The 24,386-nt window shown below is 41.5% G+C and overlaps 2 protein-coding genes and 2 long non-coding RNA genes across 8 annotated transcripts in view; 3 read left to right on the forward strand and 1 right to left on the reverse strand.

Annotated features, from left to right (window-relative positions):
* Positions 1-2,692, forward strand: LOC147754785 (uncharacterized). The gene is made up of 2 exons (XR_015329911.1): positions 1-776; positions 1,817-2,692. It is a non-coding gene; the product is annotated as an uncharacterized LOC147754785 (long non-coding RNA).
* On the reverse strand, positions 2,372-20,218 carry LOC111252649 (uncharacterized). Of its 2 annotated transcripts, none has more exons than XM_022810876.2 (3): positions 20,132-20,218; positions 5,103-5,301; positions 2,372-3,342 (listed from the first exon to the last, which is right to left on the reverse strand). In XM_022810876.2, the coding sequence occupies exons 1-3, from the start codon at positions 20,201-20,203 to the stop codon at positions 3,053-3,055; spliced, it is 561 nt and encodes a 186-aa protein (XP_022666611.1). In that variant the 5' UTR covers positions 20,204-20,218; the 3' UTR covers positions 2,372-3,052. The 2 variants fall into 2 exon arrangements, with proteins under 2 accessions (XP_022666611.1, XP_022666610.1); XM_022810875.2 differs by lacking the exon at positions 20,132-20,218 and adding an exon at positions 8,155-9,851.
* LOC147754786 (uncharacterized) lies at positions 10,576-24,000 on the forward strand. Of its 4 annotated transcripts, XR_015329906.1 has the most exons (4): positions 10,576-10,833; positions 11,025-11,381; positions 22,644-22,742; positions 23,375-24,000. It is a non-coding gene; the product is annotated as an uncharacterized LOC147754786 (long non-coding RNA). The 4 variants fall into 4 exon arrangements; XR_015329905.1 differs by lacking the exons at positions 10,576-10,833; positions 11,025-11,381 and adding an exon at positions 13,108-15,333; XR_015329907.1 differs by lacking the exons at positions 10,576-10,833; positions 11,025-11,381 and adding an exon at positions 13,114-15,333 and having other exon boundaries at positions 23,348-24,000.
* The window catches only part of LOC111252648 (uncharacterized), a 22,523-nt gene continuing 20,783 nt past the window's right edge, over positions 22,647-24,386 (forward strand). The window contains exon 1 of the mRNA XM_086992443.1: positions 22,647-22,724. The gene's annotated coding sequence lies outside the window, so the exon portion shown is untranslated. The remainder of the gene's footprint in view (positions 22,725-24,386) is intronic.

Consider the following 24,386-nt stretch of genomic DNA (forward strand, 5'->3'; position numbering starts at 1 on the left):
GCCGCTGCTGGCTGGCTGGCTGGCTGGTCGGCAAAAGAAGCCGCCGCAGCAGAGCATTACAAACAGAAACAATAGATGCAGATTCTATCATGGCCGCAGCCATACTATGAGACCAGTGACCAATGTTTGGCTCTAAACGAGAGAGTACGTCTAAAGGTCTCAGGTCCGATAATAGTGCGAAGCTTGTGCGTCTTCTGGAAGAAAGTTCGAGTTTGTACATATAGTGGTGATTTGGTTAGGTGTGCATGTGTCCCAAAGTTTGTTTGTCAGTCACCTTCTGACTAATGTTACCAGTGCCTAGGGAAAGACGAGCCGTAATTGAGAGAAACCAGCGCAAGCAAATTATATATGCCGACCCAGCTCACTCTTTTTGTTAGTCATATAACCATTTAATAGATAGATATATACTTAAATAAACCGTACTCTCCTTTATTAGTCTTTGCCTAAAAACAGTCAAGGCCATCTTAGAAATTCGACACGCAGTCTCTTCGTTAACAAGAAATTGAAAAAACTTTTAGCTTATTACATCTCAGCTTCAAATTGGCCTTAATTTGTCCTTCGTACCCGTTTTCTGATCAGCTGTTGAAAACAATATCAACGTCAAGGAACCGCTGCGAGATCATTCTGTCACCAATGTCCTCAGAGCTTAAAGGGTTGTTTTCGACAGGAAACATGGTGGAACAGCATGAAGCATTCGACGTAGACTTCAGGGACTAGGTTTACCGCCTCTTCACAACTGTGTGTCGCAAGAGTACACATTATACGTATAGTTAAAGGTGAAAAGTTTTATAAGGGTTATCAATCTATATAGCAAGCATAGGAGTCTGTCAAAAAAAACGTCCAGTAGAATTTGACTATGAGTTAGATTGAAAAAGGCTTTAAATAAGACAACGTAATCCAGTAAAACTTAATATTGGACCGGAATTTGGAGCATAGAAATCAGGGCTTGCATGCATTGGCAAGCAGTTCGAGACACCTGGGTCTAGCCCGATATAATTAGACGATAATTGAATAATATATTCACCATACATATGTAAGTAAACTTGGATCTGTACGGTAATAAGTTAAAGCCTTAACGGGTTCCTGGAATAAAATCATAACAATATATTGGCCTGTAAAAGATTAGGGCCAATGAAGGCCGATTTTCCATTACTATATAGGTGTGCGAAAAATATACCAATTACGGCTTAGAAATCGAGTGGATTTTTTTAGGCTCCTGTTGTATATAAAGGGTCGATTTTGGTAGACATCTCGTTCTTCTCTGGATTGGCTATTAGTGATGGGGTCACATTATCTTCATCGATTGTTATTTCGTCAGCGTTATTCGACTCGGCATCAATTCGTCTTCGGCACGCTGCATTTTAGGTATCGTCTGCTATCAACAACGAGCTGAAACGAATGTCAACCATGTACTATTGTGCTCCGATTATGCTATATAGATATATGACCCACGATGGGATATGCTTAGTTTGCCTCTAGGTCACGTATAATATTCAACTTGGGATCCCTTGCAGATGTTTAGAAGCAGCTGCTTTTGGTCCGTTATTTACGTCCGGGTGTTTAAACTATTAGGGATTACTCTAAACAGATGGCCCCTCCAGACGCGAAACTAACTAGTGTTTACGTCCGGATTTGTGCCTAAACCGCCGCGTGCCCTTAAGTTTAGTAAGCAAACTCGTTAATAGTTTCGATACGCAGGGAAAGGGGTTGAAATTTGGAACGATTACATCCAAAAAGATTCTGAAGGAAAAAGAGTGCTTTGGACTGCAGTGGAAAATTCGATTTATTCCTGATACTGAAAATGATGCGGGCAAAGTTCCGAGTTTACAGGTGTTGAGACATAGCGCGTCTGGTGGAGCGGAGAATTCGGAGGTGACTACGGTCAATTGTTCTGTAGGCATCCACCGACCGTTTCTCCTGCCAGCTCGTAGTGGTATCTAAAAGGATGCATTGGCTGGTATTAGTTTCGGAGGAACAAAGGCCAGTCGTCGGGTTTGGAGTTTCCATGTATCATTCAGCCCCAGCCATACGCGTTGACGCATTGGTTCTGTCACCTAACAAAAAAGTAGTTACTTAACTCAGTTCACGATAAGCCTTTAACCCTCAAGTCTACTATACATAGTAAACAAATGATCATTTTGATGTCTGTATAGAAGCGCGAAATGTTGACTTCTCTATATCACATGCAAAATCCGACATGGAGTAATGTCGAGCGCTGAAAATGACCAGTTCTCAGCGAGCGATGCCTCAGCCAACATAGTAAGACTACGATAGTTGTTTTAGTATAGCTGTTTTATGGAATAAGAAGCTTGACCGCCCATAAGACCGTGTACTATACGTTACCGTAGTTACAAATGAAGAAACGTCATAATTAATATTTGTTATTACTAACGTATTTATTGTCTTCTTTCACCCCTCGTCGATATATGTGCAAATAAGTCGTTCCTATTTACCTGCAGTCTACTACTTGTTGCAACGTTCAGCCGAAATTTAATTACAATTTCATGTTTTCTTTACAATGCTGTTTAATGATCCTTCGTCATCCTTCACTCTTATTAACCTCGTATCATAGACATGATGCACGGACGTTTCAACATAGCTGCAAATTTATTTGATGCCCCATTTATCTTTATGCTAGAGACCTTTTTGTCCCACACAATCGCATTTTTTTGCATATATATATATATATTTGTTTGTAGCTACGCAAATTCAATATATATATATATATATATATGTAGAAGCGTATGAAATATTGAACTGTGTATCATATATAGAGCAAGTCACAGAATGTTTACATCGCTTCATTCGTTGGTGAAGTAGCAAGAGACAAATCCAATGAACACTACAAGCCTAATAAAACTCTACTAGTATTCAATGAGATGCACCTTATATCTAATTAGAAGATAATTTCGTAAAGCAGTGTCTGATGATGATGATTCAACTAGAGTCTTATTTTATAGGTAATAGTTTTTTGACAGCGATAATTCTGACTAAATCCTGTGTTTTGTGGATGATACACTAACATTTTGTTTCTTCTTGCAAAGTTGAGTGTTTATCGCGCCGCAAAACGATTATAGCCCAAATTCGTCCGCTGGGCGTAAACTTCGAACGGGTCGTATGCCAAAGGTTGGCCATCCTTGTAATAAACGACCCGTCTACCATTATCGACGAAAGAAAGCCTTACCGAGGCTGCAGAGGGATGGGGTTTCTGATCATAATAGTCGAATTTGGATAGCTGGTTAGACAAAGGCCGATGGAATACAGAAGGTCGACCCACTTCACCAGCTAAACGAATCGGAACGTTGTAGCGGCTTTTGTTGACGACGTACTCATTGCGGTTTCCTGTGAACCATATTAACAAAAACGTTTTATTAATACGATCACGGCTTAACTATTGGTAGCAAAATGTATATATTATAAACATTTTCGCGATTAATAACAGCAATCAAACTTCCGTAGGCGCCAATACCAATGTTGGAAATTAATTCACATATTTTTGCTTCGTCTAGGTAGTAACAGAAAATGGTCATTCTAAAGGGACCTCATAAGATCTTTGTCAGTTTGTTATGGACCTCCTTTTTTAGGTTTCTACGCATAACACCGTGCTCAAAAGAATAATTATAATACTACAAATGGACAAAATGATGGAGCAAGGATTGACAAATAGATACAAAATTATACCGTAAAAGTCGACAATGCGAAGCGCATGCCGCGCCGTTATAACCTGTTATTTGTGGCTCGTTTAGATCTATTGAATAGAATTGGCCGCGATCTGTCTATAGGCAGGATTCTGGCATTACAATAGTCTTAATTTCTAGTGAGCGAGCGACGTCCATAATTCTGCTGGCGTTAAAGGACAAAAAGAGGCCATGAGTTTTCCAATGCGAAAACTCATGTATGAAGGCTGGAGACTTGGTGGCTTCCCCTGCCATCTTATGAATACGCACACATAGGATCTGATTAGAGAAATAAATCTGTACCTGATTCCCGGCTTGGCCATAAATTATATATTAGCTTAGCCACGACAACGTCGAAGGGAGGTTAGAATTGAGCCAAGTATCTACTTACGTGATAACAGTTTCAAGGTATAAACATAACTGAAGTTCTCTACAGGCATTGCAGCTTGGCCTATATATAGTTAGCTCATTAAATTGTAAAGATTGTAATCTTTAGCATGAAAAGGCGTGTTTATAATTAAATCTATGCATGTACTTAATGTGTACACGTATAAACAAAATTACATTTATGAGACAGGTCAGAGTCGGCTTTAATTTTTACAATGGCATCACACACGAATATAGAGTTTTCTGAAAGAAGTCTTATAAAAATTTATAAAAAAAAAAAATAATTTATCTGTGATCATTTTCGGTTTGAGGAGGGCGGATAAGAGCGTTCAGCTACTGCAAGGGAAAAGTATCCTTCTATATTTTTAGGTGAGACCTGTCGGTCATTATTTCAAATCATTTGAGACGTTAACCTATTTTTCTGGTACATCCGGCCAGTAGATACGGGCCTGCACTTATCTCCTGCCATACATCTGAAGTGGTCCTCACCAGGCAACAGGCCACAGATAATCTCTTGGCTTTTTTCAGTGGTTAGACGCTTTATCACGAACGACAGCTGTATCCACGTGCTTGACAGTTGGCTAAATACTATAGAGTTTTATATAGCTGTACTATATCCTGTTATTAAGCAACGTAGCGGGAAGCTGAGAGACCCGGAAACGACGAAACATAAGTGTACGGAGTAAACTCGAGGGATTTAGTATTGGCCATTTCATCAAACTTGGACCAAACATTAACATGATCCTACATTGTAGCTTTCATATTTTTTGTCTGTAATTTGGATTCGAAGCTTTTTTTATAAGTAGTTTACGTTCAGGTTCAAACCCGAATGAGCAGTTCGTGGCCAAATACGTCACCGCTATACCCGCGCGAGGACAGTCACGGAATCTCGTACCGCTACAGTGTATCATAGTCGAAGTTTATCATTAATAAAATGTCTTATAAATCGTCGGAAGACAAAGGGGTACAAAATAACAATAATAATAATATTCAGTAAAAATAATTATTTATCAAATTATTATGATTATGATGACAAACCATTAGGATACGCAATAAGAGCGTTGCGGTAATTCATAATTGGCTCAGAATCGGTCTCAGCGTTTGCGACCGGCGTAGCTGCGACAGCAGCAGAAAGTCTGCGGGAAATTACATCTTCTCCAGGTACTTTTAGAGCATCGCCAGAGCCAGGCAGTGGTCGAGGTCCCGCTCGGACAGGGTTTCCAGGCTCAACCTTGTTCTGTAACATGTAAATAACAGTAAAATCAAGTTGAGTAACCGAGCATGTTGTTGCCTAAAGGCACTACTTAGCCAGAGATAATTTTCACATATCACAACAGCTGTAGATATAATATATAGTCTTAGGACTACAAGGGAGAGTGTGAAGCTTATATATTCCCACAATTCGCTGTTATATTTGAGGGCATGTCTTGAATATTTTCTCAAGTCATGTAGTGTTTTCTAAGTTGGTCATTCTATAGGCTAGCAGATCGGAAAATGATTAGTTATTTAAGTCATTATTAAGGCAAGGGCCAAAAGGTGAGTTTCTGATTGTTTGAGTGAGCTGCCAGTTGGATTTGTTTGCCATAATTGCCTATGGGACTTCTCCTCTAGCTTCCGTGTATATTTTGAGGATTGTCTGGCCACAGCCCGCAATGGTTGTACTATGGAGCTTGACAAATATGGACGTGTGAGAAATCTGCACAAAAGAAGCACTCTGTGTTTGATCTTACAATGACAAACAGAAGAGAGAAGAAAAACTGTTAGGTCCTAAGATTTAAAATCATTGCAGCGTGACATAAAAAAGTACAGAATTCCCAAATCTATTCTCTGGTGTAGATATTTTTTTCGACAAAATTCAATTAAGCTACCTCCATCCGGGCAGACTTTCCTTGGCAAACGGGTATTTCCTCAAATACGTCGTAGACAGCCAGCGAATACTTGACGAAATCACTTTGGAAAACAACTATTTTGTATTGTAAATGTCACCATACACAACAAACACACGTAAAGAGTCAGCCTATATCTAAAAAGGTCTCAAACACCCATTCCAAGGCGGCGGCGCCGAAGGTGGTGGTCGTCGTCGGGATCCGTTGATTGCACGTTGACGTCAGGGGCAAACAGCATTCAACTTCAGTATTCCATCTTTCGATGTTCAGATGTCAGATATGTTCTTTGTCTTGGTAACGATCAGCCGAACATTTTCTGAACCACTAAATGTAGTATTGCTGTTGATTAAAATTCGGCCATAATGAAGTAAGCGCTCTCAGCTGTTCCTTAAAGATGATCCTATGCCGAAAAGGAAACAAACATAGATGTACGTAAAACATGATCGAAATAGAGAACGCGAATTGAAATCGCAATAAATTGGGCCCGGATACGTTTGAATGCCACACTTTGCTTCGATGCTTCCTCTGGCTAGTTTTAACCATCGAGTGTAAAGGCGCGATAGCAGGATGTACAATGATGTAGGACAATCGCGTGCCCGCACGCGAGCACCTCGCGACGGCTCAGAGCGGAGAGCCGCATCTTTCACTTTATAAACAGAATAGCTCTTGAGTCGGAGATTCAGTGTTCCCGATTGTTTCAAACACAGATCAATTGAAATTATTGTTGTTATTGTACAATTTCAACGATTCACTTAATAGAATAGAGCTTGTTAATGCTGTCGAGCTCAACACACAACTGCCTAGGCCAACTCTGTGTTTTCGGTTTTCTCCGCTTATTTTTTTTTATTATGCTGGTAAATAGTGTAGATAGGAACGCCCATAAGTTGATGTCACCTATGGCGTTCTCTACAATGATAAATCATTCGTGTAATGCAAAATCGAAGAGTTCTTTATAGATCCATACCCTTTAAGGAGATGAATCTACGAGGGAAAGAGTAGTTCTTAGTTATCTCACGATACAGGAAAGTTCTTTTTGATAAATCGTCCAACGATATAATTCAGTCACATCTGTCAAATGAAGTAGCACAAGCTAAAGGTTATTCGGGAATATGAAGATGTAATTTAGAACGAGAGTAAATCTTGACGGGAAACATTACAAATTTCAATAACAATCAGTTTAAGTATATGGATAGGCTCTAGCGCACGTTCAGGAGTAGACCTTCCGGCCCTACATTAACTATTCCCCAACAGAAAAACAATAACTTAAGAAGTCATAAGGGCAGCTGTTCGGTTACAGAATTCACTCACGGTTAGATGATTCTTAACCGAAGATATTGACTTTCTATTTTAATGGGCTAGGCCTTGAGTTACATAAAAAATTGAAGGTTTCAAGTTTTGATTGGTACTTGGAATAAACCTGTCCTTATGCTAGGGATCATTTTAAACCTTCGGATCCCGTTTCTCAACTGCGAAGAAAAAAACAATTGAAAAACAGCGCTGACATTTCAGTACAGGGCCAGTTTTCAACAACAATGTAGGCACGACACAGTTCGTAGGTCCACACACGTGTAGAGACCTAGTTTTCTAGGGTGCTTCAAAAACTTATTCGCTGCTACCATGGTGATGTGCTGCTATGTCTTACGTGAGTAAGGTAACGTTCACTTAAGTTTAAGACAGAAGTGCATTACATCCGTAACTACGAATGTTTCTTCTTAAAACTGACAGAGAACGTATGGCTAGCCCAGTTGCCAGATCATTCGGTAGGCAAATCGCCCTTAATTGGGCCTTGTTAGATTTAGTAAATTCGGCTTATGTTAACTAATTGCAATGTTTTCGTTATGTCTGTTGACTAGAACGTTTTGAACAATAAATTAATTTGTCACTGTTTCTTATGTTACATTATTAAAACAGCTTTAAGAAAATTCCAATACTTTACACGTTTCCCTCTATCCTAAGGCGCAGGGAAATTTCGAGCAATGTTAACTAGAAAAATTGTCACGTAAATTTAGCTTAATCGCTTAGGATCGTCTATAACATGGTTTTATCATTGATACCGTTTAAAAAAGCCCTCCCGTCTTGCGGACTCTACTCAGCTTCCCAATAACCCGATTCACAGTGGGACTAATATGGTTTTGTAGTACGCAGCTAGCGAAATCTTTGTGGATCTATTGTATATTTTGGAGTATATTCACGTTCATGTTCACCTGCAAAATCCTGTATCCATCTCTGCCAGCCCTGTAGTGTGTGATACGCAGGTCTCCGTTAGGGTCGGTGTAACCGAATCTTCCACGCACCTCACCATCTTCATCTCGCCACTGCTGATGGAACGAGTGAGCTCCGAACAGTCCCGTATCGTAGCCAAAGTTGTACGCTCCACTCTTCGTTGACAGACTTTGATACTGGAGCTGGTCGTGAGTATAATCGATCGACTGTATTCCACAGAACATCGAGGCAGCTATTACGAGTGCCATTGCAGACAATGGAGATCGTTTACTGCCGTAGACCATTTTGATATCGACGGTAGTAACTAGGTTTTCACTAGCGATTTAGATGCACAGATAGTTCAATTATTATTATTATTATCTAGCAAAATTATTGGCCTCTAGTGTTTGTACATGATTTACTTCCGACGTCTGATACGCTCAGTAGTCCATAAGCGTAAATTTTCAATGAAAAACTTCGTAGAAATCACTTCGGCAGTGAAGACAGATTTTCTGTTGCTTTACTTTTTCTAGTGGATGCACTGAAATCAAACGGCCTACTGTTGCCTGCTGGCTACGTGCAATGGCACGGACGATGTCGCACAATTCAAAGTCTACAATTTTCAATCGGTGCTGTTTTTATATCTCTGGCAATCGCGAAATGATGCTTTGTACGATCGTGTGTAGGCTGTCACGCTGTTTCCGCGGTAGATGTCTGTTAGTGGCATGAACCGTCGTACATCGCTGGAACAACCCCGCAAAGGAAAGGGAAGACAAAGCACGACGCGGATGCATCTCCGTCATAGTAAAGATTACAGTGACATTGCCCGCGAGATATTCGTAACATCGTTGGGATTTATTTGAGTACCATATTCCCCGCCAACATGGACCTTACTGGCGCGCTGAATACGAATTTGATCAAAAAATAGAATTGTAAGCTACCACATTGCCTTTACGGTCTTCGTTAACAAAGTGTTATATTATTAAACTCGACTTTACGTTGTTATGTAATTTTAGCACTGCCAGTCGTCAGAGAAGCAATGTCACCACGTAATGCTGTTTGTTATACGCGTACCGGCCATTTCACTTTTATCGCTCTATTCTGTAGCAGTCCAAGTGAGCTCTGCCGTTGGTTGAACAGAACCAATGATAATGGCGGTAGTAATCAAATAGCCCCAGTGAAAGTGGCCAAGCGAGTGGGAAGCGACCAAGTTTCTGACTGCTGGATGTTCGTAGGGGCCGACCAGACTGCCACCAGTCGCTAGGAAGAAATGAAGAACATCGACAACGTACAGATAGAGACAAATCAGTGGATCGATCATATACGCAAGACGCACACACAGAAATACACTAACTACATACAGACTGAACGATCCGACTCAATGAGGGACAAAACAATGAGGGACGCGGGCTATCGTCTGAGATTTGACGCCACCGACGATGACGACAACGGCCAAAGCAGGTGTAGTAGTTGAGTGACATCTACTTAGTCTTTCATTGGCGCGGCTATGGTTTGCATATGGCCACCGAACATCGAAGGACAGTACGAAATAAACTATAACAGATTGTCGGTGTTTTCGGTGGCAGTCACTAGTTAACCATCTATCGTGATGCGAATGGTCGATAAACATTTCTCAATGAATTACATTTGTTTATCAGCAATAAACGTTTTTCATAGGGCCTCTCGTTTCCTAGGCGATTGTTTGTTTACTATTATGCAGTGCACTTAACAGAGAGTTTGTAGCGCCACTGAAAAATATGATCTTTTTTAAAGGATATTTGAGCCATGTTACAATGTAAATTTGGCAAAGTATTTAGGCCAACCGGCAACAGTTAGCACTCAAAGACTGTTGGTCGTCGGCGAGTTTCGGCCAGTCCAATAATCCGCAGCCTTAGTTATTTCTATGATTTTAAAAATGTCAACTTCTATCGGTCTCTAAGTGTCACTGGTAGATTGGAAGAGAAGTCGAATACTTCGAAAAGTCGCGCACACAAACTGCATGTGCCGCATAGACACATATGCGTTGTGTACCTGTGTTTCGAAATTATTCTAAGCGTTCCATTTAATTTAACAGCTATTTTAGTCACCTATTATTGACGTTGGCCGATCACTTACTGATACTTGGTTAGATTAGCAGCGAATGTTGGCCAAGAAAATGTTCAACCTGGTACAGCTTTCAGTAAGGCCATTTGTCGTAAGCCTTTGCGCTGAGGCAACTCTTATACGACAACAACTATATACAATATAAGTTTTGTTTTCTTTGCCTAATTGATCCATTCTCATTTCAGCCGCTTCCGCTTAGCGTTCGTCGCCCTCATACGGCAAAAACCTGAAACCAAATGATGTGCTTCAGTCAGCAGATATATAGTACCGACTACGGAAAACGTTTAGCCGAGGCGAATACTCTCGAACCATTAGTGAGCAATGGGATTCCTGTCACACAGTTGCTTTTTCGTTCATTGACAGAACATGGCAGACAGAAGAACATGGCTCAATGCGTTACAGTCAGTTACCACAAGATAAGACCATACAATTTCTAGATGGAGACAAACGTGCTACTCGTGAATGAAAGCAAGAGCGACAATATGATTCCGATTAACTGCAATCAGACACTGGTTGGCCCTGCGTTTTTTTTTGTTTACCAAAAAAAAACGTGTAATTTGCACTTCGGCAGATTTACGGTAATACTCTCCATTGAAATCGTGATGATCGGCAAGACTGCTTTCTGTCCTACTAGTTAAAACAAATACTGCGTACATTTAGCCAAAGACTACTGCGTGGAGCATGTATCTATGTGCATGTATTCGGTATACTGGAAGTGCAACTTGCATTAGTAATATTAAGTTAGGAATACCTTGAGGATTGATTTCAGGCAAACTTCGTATACGTGCATCGTGCCGAATTGAGGTAGCGTATATTCGAGTAACACGCGTGGAAATAACGAGCACGCGCGCTACTATAATTTCGCGCATAAATCGTCCAGAATATATCTTGTTCATGTACAAAAAATTAGCCATCGGGTTCCAAGCAGATCTGATTAATGCATCACCGAATGAACCAGAATAATTCATGACGATAGACGTTTATGGGAGAGGACTAGGTCGTTAAAATTCTGCTGTAAGCTTTTTTGCGATGACATCAGAGGACGTCAGACGTGATCGCTAAGAAGCACCCCCATCCGTCGCTCAAACTCGAGAGATGGAATGCGACCAACGTCAACAGGCAGAAAGTATGTTCCTTCGTTTGCATGCATCATCTGCCCTTGCTATTTTCCTTTACTTGTTAGTATTCTTTTCAATAGAATGCCTTCCTTTATGACATATATGCTGTGCATATTACCAAATATAGTGTTCGATGAGAGGTACATAAGCATGCGGCAGTATAAGCAAATATCTGTTGACGCTTATGAATTGGCGTCGAACATAAAGATGTTGTTGTAAGTAAACAGTGTGATGATGGCTCAGTGATGACGAAAGTACGATATGCCTCGCTACTACTTTCTCGGATGCTCACGATGCCTCTGATATAAAGCGTAAACAACCATTAAGCACTCCACTGTAGAAACAGTGGGAACGGTATCGGTAGTCCGGCGTGACAGCGGTCGCTGGGGGCACTGCAGGGACAGCGGCAAGGTTTCCGAACGAGATAATCATTCATTATTAGATCCATTTGTCTATCTGAATGGCCTCTATCACTGCGCGAGTCAGTTTAGTTTGCGCATCACGATGTATGCGGGTGTGCACATTGTTTGCCTGCGTGTGGGGGGGGATAGGGGTACTGGCACAATCGCTAGTAGCGTTTGGCAAACGACTGTGATACAATGTTTGCTAAGGGAAAACCAATATCGTTGCTGCTACACTGAATGACATTGTCTGCTTAGACTTGCTCACGTATGGGGCACAGCTGACGCTTCCTTCCCTTCGTATGAGCGCCTATCAGGATCTGTACTTGTTTAATCTACAATAGGACATTGGACGACTGAGTAGCTCCAACTACAGATTCGGACAGTTGAGAGAAGGTAAGGTTTATGGAAAACGACCTTTTTGCAGAACGCCTATCAACTCCTAATCTGTATATTCATTGCTATAAATTAGTGTGAGGCTAGATCATGGACAAAAGAGGAGAATGCTGGATTGAGTGTAAGAGGAGAGCGAAAACAACAGGTTGTGGCTGCTTGTCTTTGAGGTAACGATACTTACATCAAAAAGGCAATTGTACAAGAATGAACATACAAAAAAAGGTAACAAATTTTTTTACGGAAACTAGGGGCAACGAAATGAAACCATATGAAAAGATAATACAGTTTAAACGCATGGACAAACGACTGAAAGATGAAAAAATAGATCATTAAAAGCACGAATGGTGGCCTCTTGTTCTAGCAGGAAATGCCAAATAGCTAATATAAATTCTGTATATACACACAAAGTGCATATACAATCATGTAGAAATACTGAAATAAAGTTAACTTGACGTACTTTACATTAACATAAGCTAAGTGATCTAAGGACCGTTAGTTTTCTACTCAATGTATAGCAATTAGTCCCCTTTGGGCGCGCTCGACAGCTTTTCGATTAGCCTGTGCATTGCTGTAACTTGTCAAAGGAGACGCTACATTCGTTTTCAACATAATGAAACCTATTGATCGAACAACAAGTGTTAAAACGAGTTTTTTGTCAACGAAGTGTACAGACGCCAACGGAGTACCGCCAAAGAGTACTATGGCCCAAAGCATAAGCAGGCGCTGCGATACTTTCCAACAATAAATGGCGCCGCGAGAAAGGAATTTCTCTCTGGAAAAAACCAATTGAAATTTTGTTCCTCTCCGTTTGCGATGAGTCGTGAGAGTGTTTATGTGTCGGTCTAGTCGGATGATAATTTCACTGCATAAACGCCGAAGACTGTGTCTTCCCAAAGTATACAGGTAAAATTCGGTAAGGCAAGCATGAATCTTTAAGAAAAGCGTGTTTGCTTTTTACGAGGTCGATTTAACTGGAAATAGAAGCAACAAAACGAACGTTCCTTGCCAAAAATATATTATCGGCTTATATCGATTTACCGCCTTTCACTGGATAAGAGTCACTGGAGGTGATGTATGTGTCCCATAGGTTTACACGATATGCTCAATTGCTTCGTGAAAATCAACTCATAAGCGGTAACAAACTGGGAAACGTTAAGAAATTACCATTCTGCCTGCCGCGCCATGAACAACAAGGCCACCACATGCCGTACTCGCTAGCGGCAGACGCTGATCTGTTTACGCTCTAGCCGGATTTTTTCTGGCATTGTTTGCATCGCTCCGCGTCATCAGGTTTTTGAAGCACTTCCCTGATGGACGAACTCATCCTTTACATACTTCGAATACGACTGGCTTGTTTTTTGCTTAAATATCATAGCTACCACACGAACAATTACTGTCACCATCGCTTATATCGAACTGTGGAAAAAATACGTCGAAAATCGTGTTTTGTTTTCGCCCACTGTTAAGTAACGAACGCATAGACCTGCACAGTTCTGGCAAATTTTCAATAGGACAAAACGAGAGCCTTTGTACCGTTTCATCTTCGATTAATACAGTGGTTGGCATTACACATTGTAGCTTTTAGCAGGTCCAGACGCCACATGTACATATGATACAGGCAAAGTCGCAAAACGGCATCATATGGTACAGCGCCTCCCCTTTGAGGCAGCTCGTAACCTTCTATTACCGTACGTGCACATGGTTAGTGCTGTTCAGAAAAATACTGATGCACATTAGCTGAACTGAGAAACCCACCGAAGCCCAAAACTGGAGGCCAATCTACGCATAGCTGTAACCTCACAGCCTTTTGTATTTATTGTTTTTTTTTTTTGGAGTTTTTTCGATCCAACAGTTCTGAACACAGCGTGGCCCAGCAATGTCACTCAGACTACATTTGCCGATTGCACGGCTGGATCTGACAAACTAAGATCATTGTATCTGCCTTTTTCTCCATTGAGGGAGCAACGCGGCTTAATGACATTTATATGTCCTAGGTGGACACCGAGCGTTTTAAAGCTTGTCATGTTTATAAGCGTTGCTGACACTGATCACAGATGAACAGGGATGAGCGGTCAGTTTTGATCAAAAATGCGCCTAGTATCTAAACATGTCACTATTGAAATGTTAACTGATTCCACGCATAAGTCTAGCATTGGCCATTGTCTGATACATCCATAAGCAACGGGTAGCTACTTAATGGTGATAGATGCTATAAATCTTTGTTGGAAGTTCGATGTTGTGCCGCCATTTAGATCAGTGACAGTTTGTCACTTGCCGAAGGGCAACCATTGCGCGTAGATTGTTAGATCTGTATATAAGTATATTGTATAGTCCTACGTATACTAAAAGCATCCGTTCCTCGAAGTCCGATGGCTCACAGTGTTAGTACGACTCAGAGACGCTTGGCTGTGGTCGAGCTTCATGGCTATGGTCTCTAATGCGTGCTATATATAAGTCGCAGAACAATGGTTGGCGGCACTTGTGTGTTTTCAAATCCGCCGCCGAACGGCAGCGCTAACTCGCATCTGCGTAGTGGTAGACCAGCATGTTCGGGCTATTACCATCGAATGTCGTGTGCTTGATTCTATTACCATATGTTCGTCCTAAGTTCAACATTACCGTAATAGGATTAACCTTAAATCATTGTTGTTTTGCTCTTTCTTTATCGTCGTATCACACTCGTTCTGTGGGATGTCGGCGCGACAGCCTAAACTTGACCCGATATAGTCATGTAAATGATCTGGCTGAATTTGTTTATGTACCACTAAATATTGTTAATTGTTAGTTACATATACGATACGCGATTAACGCCGTTCTGTCATACGGTCCATTTTAGAATCTATAATAGGCCGGCTGCAATCGAACGGTAGGGTTTGTTTGCAGAGAAAGTTTTCAAATCCATTACATCATGTATGGACCACTGTTTGTTTGAATTCGTCTAATATCTGGCTGAATAACAGGCAGATCCGTTGAACACTCAGCGAAACAGCACTAGAAAAGTACCAAGGCCGAAGCTAGTCGTCATAGAATATAGATATTCCGCCCCTTCATAGCTATGACCCTATAGACATTTTATTTATACATGAAATTATTGCAATGCGAATAAGTCCTAGTCGGCAACGAGCGCAGGCGATAATAACTCCATTGTCCTCGAATACACAAGGTAAGGACGCTAGCCATAGCTATCCGTATCGCAACGCCTTTACCGACATGTTGTACCATAGAAACGATACGTACGATGGTCGAGAGTTTGTGCCACTTCTTTCCTGTCCTATTCTCCACAAGGAATGCTGAGTGGGCCAAGATTCACCTATTTTACGAAGGCGCCCACCAATAGATCACTTTGAATTGTCAACTTTCAGCCAAAATAGCTTGTAGTTCAACTAGGGTTTAGAATAGAATTATTCAACTGTGAATTAAGTATACCTGTGAGTCTAGCGTTGGCTGTGGGGTAATGAGTGAGCCTGCGTTCACAAACGGCATGCAGAAGGCTGCGCTTAGAGTATAGGTTTAATTTGAGAATTACGTTTAGATTATAGCCAAATTGATATAGCGCTGTTTAATGTTCTATACGGTCCTATTCCTGAGTTCGAGTGCTGACGTGCGCCACGCGGATTAAGCTACATTAAACGTGGTGAAGTACATCAAAAGTAGACCTGGAACGGATCGAAGAGCTGTTTTCCACATGGATTTTTGGGGCGACATTCTGAGCATTTCATCTGCGCTGAGTCTTGTCCCTTAGATGCCGCGCGTCATTCAAATATCAATCGGTCAAAATATACATGACGCCGTTATTCTATTGCTACCTGTAGGTAAGCTACAACAGCCGACGTGTAACAATCCTCGAGTTCGTTGAATGTTGCACGCTCGTGGATATGAGATCTATTTATCGGCAGTCTCATTCAGAGGGGCTCATCAGGTGATGGCATGTTGAGCGTCTCTTCTTTAGAAACTTATCTTACACTTTCTACTGCCTATTCTTGAATATCGTAGAACCCAATTTGCCGTCAGCATTCGTTATAGGGTTCGCAATCTCGATCTTTCAGCAGCGAAATGGCCGCAACGTGCGTCAAATACTTCATTTGACTCCTACTGCATATTATTTATGGTACACACGGAAGGCGTATAAGGGCTGGCTAGGAAACAATTTTAGGCATCCATCCCACCGCAGCATACATCGTGGTCAGACCTTTAGACTAAAGGGCCGAATGTCTGCACACACTGATGCAGTCCGTCACTGTGTAGAAAATAAACTCTGCTAACTGTTGAACTGATCTTCTGAGGCCATTGAGGCTTCTCAACGTTTGGGTGCGTTTTGATACAGACTTTCATACAGAGTCGAAATGAGTCACCTACGCCTCAATTTTACAATAATAGCTAAGCAATAATGGTATCTTAGTTTACTGCAAGCAATCCTAGTGCCGAAATCAAGCCAGAAAAAAGTTAGGTCGAAACAAAAAAGGGAAAAATTAAAGCCGAATAGTCGGGATACGATTTTCGCTCCTTCAATTCTGGCTATCCCTCATAGCTATTCAATTCCTTTTTCACTCGTTCTAATTTTACTGACCGACAGATTAACATCCGTCAGTGAGATTACGTGAGAACAGTAAACGTTTAAATCTGGCTGGTCATTCTTGTCTGTGCCGTAGCCTTGCGGTACAGAAGCCGAGAGACGTGTCCTATTGGACGTTCAAGCCACGGCTTGCTTTGCCTCTTATAACAGCCACCGGTTAAAGGGCAAATAGGCTATGATGAGCTGCTGGTTTCCGAACAAAGTTTCACATTTGCCGGGGGCAGGAAGTGATCCGAGTATATGCTGAATCCTTACATTAAGCTGGGGTCCACTTCTGTGTAAGCAGACCGTAAGCGCTAATCGATTTCGTAGTGTGCCTGATATCAATGCTCAGAGTTGAGGCTCGAGTAGTCTACCCTTCTCAGCTTGCCAACCGACAAGCCTTTTTCCTCTTTCGAGATTCGAACGTAAAGAAAATGCGGCTCCACATAGAGACACATGATATTCGATGTTTGATTCAATCATTTGCCGGCTTCTCGTCGATCCAGCGATCGGCGTCGGTGTACGTCGTAATGGAGGCACCCGCCAATGTGAATGCTCGATGTCCACATCATTTAAACTTCCGTTCTCGAAAACTGGCACCTGGTCTCTTCCTCATATGTGTGCACATAAGGGAGTCAACTATGGTTTATCGACAGGTGATCAGTTGTTGGATATTTCACCAATGAAATTATCCACCACTCGCGAGATTGTACATAAAACGTAATGGGTATCCGCAGGCATGCTTGCGTCGAAACGCTGTGGCATCTTTTAACAATGATACGGATTCCGTTATCAAGGAAAACTATCAAAAAGAGCCTTGTCGTAATGGCTATGATTGGTGCTGCGTCTAACTACGTCTTCTGGATGTGTAGTATTCGGTCGGAGGCCCCTGTCTGCGACAGCCTCTGGCTATGTTTGGCCGGTGTTAAACGCCCACAGCTAACAGAGATAGATTCTACAATTACCCATCACGTGCCGACGAATGATTCCCAATCGTGGGCCCAAATAATGACGAACATTCACTTAACAAAAAAAGACGAAGAATAAAAAATAGTACAAATCGCAGAAAAGTGTGCCGTAATTAACATCGCATCAGTTACCAAGCGTTAGCAAGCGAACGCCTGTGTCCGGCCTGCCAGGTAAAAGCTGAAAAAGATATCCTGCAACAGTGTCCGTCCGGTAACACGGTCGGCGGCTAACCACAGTTGCTGTAAGGTTTAGGAAAACTATATTTAGGAAGGTAAGTCCACTTCCTTGAATCTGTTAAATTGCTTAAAACTGGTATTAGGAAGTGATTTTATTTCTACATCGTCAAATAATATCGATTGGCTTTCAGCCGTGACAATCAAAATCGTTTATACTGGTTAGTTAGACGCTATCATGAGATATGCAGTGGGGCCTATGCCGTCCAAGAATTCTGGTCCCAGCAGCAGGATATTCACCTTTCTGCGGTACATTGTTGTATTTTGATTTAAGTAGAAGTTATCCTAGGGAACATTTTTCTACTGCGTCTCCAAGTGTACAGCCGTACGCGTTCCACATCAGCTAACTTGTACGTATTGTCCGAGATCGATTCGGGGTGTCGAAGCAATTTAGCCTGTACATAGCGATAACCAACATATAGGAACAGACAATGGAAACAATGACCGCATGTCGCGTCGACATACCCCTCAAAGTAGTCAAAAATTTCCATATTTTTAGCAAAAGCGTATATCGTTTGAGGAGTCTTGAGTTTAGAACCCAATCTGTCGGCGAGACGGGTTATTTTTCATGACTCGCTCGAAGGCGGAACGGATAGCATTCGAACGGTATTTCTATAGCCTGCTACAAGGCTTCTACCAATTACCTTTGCCTCTGTCTAAGTTCGGAACGAGCGTTTTTACGACAAGAGCTATTGAATCTTGTGTGAAACGAGCAAAAAATTCGCTAGTTCACGTTGGCAAACGTACCAGCCTGTGTGGTATAGCTGTTAGTTCATATCATTTTCTAGAACCTTCTAGTGGACACTTGTCATGAAGACGATACAAATACGTCCATCGAACACGCATATTACTGAAAGGTTATGGTTGTGCACCGTATTCTGTATTTTGCATACGTCGTCTATCCGACTGCACGTGCATGTAGACGTTCCAGTAGAACATACGTCAACGTCGCAGAGGCCATTGACAGCTGAAGATAAGCTTGCCGAGCTCGAATAATCGAGTCATTTATGTAGACAATGATACCAATGAAAAAGGTAATTTCTGTAAACTGTGCCATCAAAAAATCACCGCAGCACGTGTATGAGCCGTTTCCCCTGATCGAACTCGCACTTACTTCAGAAGCTTGCAGCTCTTCCGAGATCCGTTTATATATTGAGATGGGCTATTAACTAGTTAAATGACAGTGCCTATGTATTACAGATCAAATAGTGTAAATAAACATCAAGCAAAGCCAATTTGATCGCATAAGGTCATTCGTACGGGTGCAGTAATAACGATCGGTTGTTGTTTGTCGGAAAATCTTAATATAGGGAGGGGGGAGGGGGGGGGGGGGGGTAAGACCGGGGTTAAGATATAGCTGTCATGCTTGCGACTCGTACGCTTGCCATGACCTGGGCACACATCTTGCAAACATAATAGCACGCTAACCCATCATAGGAAATCGAATGATTTTTGGCGGTCTCCAAAGAACTGTTAAAGCTGCTGCCTCCAACTCCAATAGTGCGTGTCCCGTATGTTTAGCGAAGCCCGCTACGAAATTCGCTAATAGTTCAATTTGGAAGATTTGGCCATCTCAGCATGTATGGTAATTGTTGTAAATCTACCTAAGAAATGCAGCGTTGTTGGTCTCCATGTTTTAAGGCGAGCTTCCAACCTGGCTAAGCTTCTCTTGAATCATGCACCTTCAAGCTGGACTTTGTATTCCCATTGTTAGCGAGTGCAGGTTGTTCTACACGTTTAGGTCCTGCTGTTAAACCTAAACCACGCGGCCGCCATTGTAAAGTAAACGTTATGACGTGAGGAAGAAAAGGGACGTTCAGTCTTCATAGGATGCTTCGTTTCACGTATAGATGTTGCTAGATAGTCGCAAGTGGGTTAAATTTCCCGGCGCAATATTTCCTCTTTATCATGAACGCAACAGTCGTATGTTACGTGCAATACACACACGACACGTGTATTCCAGCCAGTTTGTTTCTCCTTCCAAGTGCATGCAGAAAGTATATTTGTTGACTGAAGCTTTCAAATCGATTTTCCAAGTGAATTTTATCATTCACACCCTTGCGCTCCTGTGAGATTTGTCTCTACGATCATGGGAACGTCAAATGTTTTTGACTGTCAACAAATAGCAAGACGTATCATTGTTAAGTAGACACTGCGGTTAGAACGCGAAAGGACACTAACGTATCAACAGTCTTGTAACTTACGTAAATATCGAGTGAACGCTGGAAATCGCCACCGGATTGTCGGAATGACGACGAATGATTGCAGTGGGTCATCCCATGGTCAGGCTGTTTGACTCAACCTCTGGCAAGTCACAACGCTTTTGGCAAGCTCCACTAATAGCTGCTCAGCCGTCCACCATGCGTCGTATAACAATCTCGACACGGGTAGGTGGCACTGCTTCATTTCGGTCTGACCAAAAAAGTTTGCGGGAATGCTCACGGCAACAATCGGTTCCGTTTTTAAATTTCTGAATATATCAGAATTGTATCAGAAGGTTAACAACTGCTGAGAGGCGATCTCTTGCGGCTGCCATTTGTTGGAGATTAAAGGGAAACAAATCGTTGCTGAATGTTTGCAAAGTTCTAATGAATAAAGGAGCGCACAATGTCGGCAAGAATAAAATAGAAAAAGCGTCGATAGATTTCTCTTGCTATTATATGGACGCAACGATACCACTGTGGAACGCTACATAGGAAATGATGAAAAACACGGACAAATAGACAGTGGACACAACATGTTCTTCAAGCTCCGGTTGATTTCGTGTGCCCGTAATGTTCCATAGACCCAGGTGACATTTTAATAACGGTCGTCAATATTAACGATAAATTAACAGCAACAGTGTATATATATCTATATGCACTTATACTTAGATATACGGTACTATATAACGTCCAGTACAGATCCTGTCTCACACATTGCAATCCTAGTAACGTTTGAGTATGGTACTGGTGCCTATAATGCAATACATCATGGAGATGTGTCCGTAAGGCAACAGTAATGCGACCATGACGAAAGGGAGAAACAGGCAGATCTTTAGTCTTTCTGCCAGTGCAGTTGGTATTGTTTAAGGAACAGCGTGAACTATACCGCGTTATCGTTGTTAAAAAATCAATGATGGCTGTATTTGTTCGCTATCCGTCACTGCGTGAATCAACCTATAACGATTTCTGGACTAGGCGATCTTTGTTGGGGCCGAAAAATCGAGAACTTTCCGTACATCCGTGTACATTAAAGGTTGTACTCTAATGTTCTAACACAGCTAGTAATCAACGCTCTGCAACAGACAGACGTTGTTGTCTGGGCGAAGCGTTGTGGCCAAACAGGTCACGAATAGATTTAAGAGTACCTGTTTCAACAAACTGCTGTTTTCAACAAAATAACGACGAAAATGGTAGATGTAAATAACCAAGAGATGAATTTGGTTTCAGTAAATCGTATCACAGGTGGTTGGTCTTTCGGTTAGGTAGGTCCGTTAGGTAGACGGTTAGTGCTGATCAAGCGACTGCTCAAATTTTTATCAAAATATGATGACAGGTTCCGGTGGAAAGACACTTGAAGCTGAACGATCGATCGATCGAACAATTGAGGATATTTTTGGTGTCCTGTACTATAGAAAACGTTGAAGTGTATATTATAGCGCGGAGCGGACGCGTCTGAACCCCTGGGTGAACCGTTTGGCCTAGCAAACATGCGTTTACACACTATTCTTAGTAACAGACGCTAGCCAGTCTGTTATAGAATAAGACGCCGAAAGCGTTATAACCACCAACGCGCATCGGTTTCACCTAGGTCTTAGGTACAGACATTAACCGCCGTTTTAGAACACCAAGCAGTAATTGGGCCGTCCAGGTAAACGTCGGCGGTTAGCCTTTTCGAGTTTTTTTTTATTTCGGGTACTTCCAATTTCCGGATCTTAAACCTATTATTAGCCCGAAAATGTAATTTCTTTTGAATTTTTTGTATGTGCTGCATTTGAGCAGTTAATATACGTTTATTATTGTAAGCATGTAAATGTTGCTTTGAATTGAAACTGTAATTGCCACACATGACCATCAGAAAGGACGTTCCCATATATATACACACAAAACTGCCAACGAGAGAAACGTTACGTATAGAAGCTATTGATTCTGTTTGGAAAAACTGCCACGTACGAAAACCAATGGCGATAGAAGTAATAGGGTCGTCTTAGTCTTAAAAAAAAGGGGGTATAATAAGCGTAAAAAGAAACGTATTTGGAAATTTTGTAAAGCTACATAGCGTGAATAATATTATTCTGATAAATATAGCACAATCAGATTGCCTAATTCATTCTTAAATCTAAGTACCTATTCAATCGAACACATACCTGTACACGGTTCCACGGTCTAACTTCTAACATTTCTGTAACTTCATACTTCTTCAACAACTTCATACATAACTTCAATCTTCATACTTCTACAAACCGTGTGCAATAGAACTTGAACATGTCTATGTATGCATAGAATTATTTTAGAATCTGATAAACGCAGTAGAAAAAAAATGGTCAAGATTACTACTTAAATATTCCTATTTTTCTAGCGAAGTCGATATATACTTGTGTAAATAGTCCTCTGTGCCCTCTAATCGATCCTATTGATTCGATCATTCTACTAATTTAATCAAATGGCTACATCGAAGTAATAATTAACTTATCTAGTTATTTACTAACTTTGTTGTCTCGGAGACTAATTACAGCACAACTTATATTATCGCGCGATGCGACTCGACGTGAAGACAAATCTGGGAGCCGACAAGGTGCTTCGTTGACTATGAACGGTACGCTTGACCCAACGAGTAAGTCTGGCAAGAAAAACATGTTTCAATAGCTTTGACCTTAGACTATGAAAAAACGGTACGGAGTACAGCGCCATGTATATAATAACTTTGTGCATTTGAGATATGAATTTCAAAATTAGGACAAAAGATCATGCCCATTTCAAGAACGCGCATAGGTTCAGCGATTTGGCGAAGGGCGTGGAACCGCTAGAAGTGTTGTTATTAGTAGCAGAATCAACGCGCCGCCTGCGAAATAGCTTTAGACGCTTCGGTTACGTATAAGTGATCATTGTTTAAAAAAAGCTTATCAACAAATAAATTACGGTTATCTTTATGGCAGATGTTGTTAAAATATGCACGATCCAAGCTTCATTTGTGATTTTTATTTAATTATTATTTTAAGCCCAATTTGAACGACAGAGATCAGCCTCTTACTCTAGGCCGCTCTTCGATAAAATCTAGATTTGGTAAGCTGGATCTTAGCGCGCGTTAGCAATGAAAAAAATTTTCAACGTGGTCAACAATTTTCTGTGACGGGAATTTACGTATATTTTTTTAATGTTCGTTTATTTTTTACGACTTTAAAGCTATGTGTTTATCTACACCCGATGTTGTGTTCACAGTTTTCAAACTTTGAGCGCGTTACTTAGGTGGTACATGCACGTATTCATGGCTGAGATCGATTCATTCGACGCATTTACGACCGCTGTAGGCGGCCTGCTCGCGCGCGTCAGCAGCGCCAAATTCATTATAATCAACTGCATAACGAGGACGCTAAAATCTGAACGTGGCGACGACGCTTCGAATGGCCGCGGCGTTCCTTATAAAACTACTTCACCAACTGAACGGTTTTTTCTCTCCATCTCATCGAGGTCACCATTACGAGAACGGAGTGCAAATGCTATTCTCGACAGGGACTGTGGCAGGCTGAGAGACGAAAAATACTACAAAACCTAACCTGGTTTATTTGAATAGGATCTGTTTTGGTTTGATAGGCCCCTTTTATTATGTCTTTTGCGAGACCGCAGCTGGCTAATATCAGTTTAGGTTAACCATTCCAGCGTAGGGCATATCACAGAGCACGCTTGACGTAAATAACGTTCGGTACAGGCCATTACATGTTTATATAGTCTTGCCTGTCTTGCGCTTCACGCAGAACTAGGAGTAACCCATACTGCTGGAGTACCGTGACGTATGCAGGCACTATATGATTTCTCGTCAAAAGCACGATAAATGCAAAAGATATTATGAATAAAAATATATACCGAAAAACGCACGTGCTTTGTTTTTTACACTAACAGCCATTGGCACTTTTCGTTATAGCAGATACAGTCAGCCAAATAGCAATACACATCTCTAGACAACGTTCCCAACGTTTATTAGGTATTGCTTCTCAAGATCTCACCCAAGGAACTCCCAAGAAACGGTTTTAGTCCTGCCCTTTTTTTGTCACTGCACCAAACGATGCGGCCTTCCAGGAGTAACATTCGCAAAGTATAAGGAACTCAAGACAGATTGTTTGCCTATTGATACGTGGGCAGGGAATAAAAACTGTTCGTTTCTCAGCCTGCCACAATGCTCTCAAGCAAGATACAAGCCCTTAAGCCATCAACTGATAGGAGTCGATCGGCTGATTTACCGGCTATGCTAAGCTTAGTTTTA

Source organism: Varroa destructor, unplaced genomic scaffold, assembly GCF_002443255.2.
Source record: "Varroa destructor unplaced genomic scaffold, Vdes_3.0 BEIS01000006.1, whole genome shotgun sequence".
NCBI lineage: Eukaryota > Metazoa > Arthropoda > Arachnida > Mesostigmata > Varroidae > Varroa > Varroa destructor.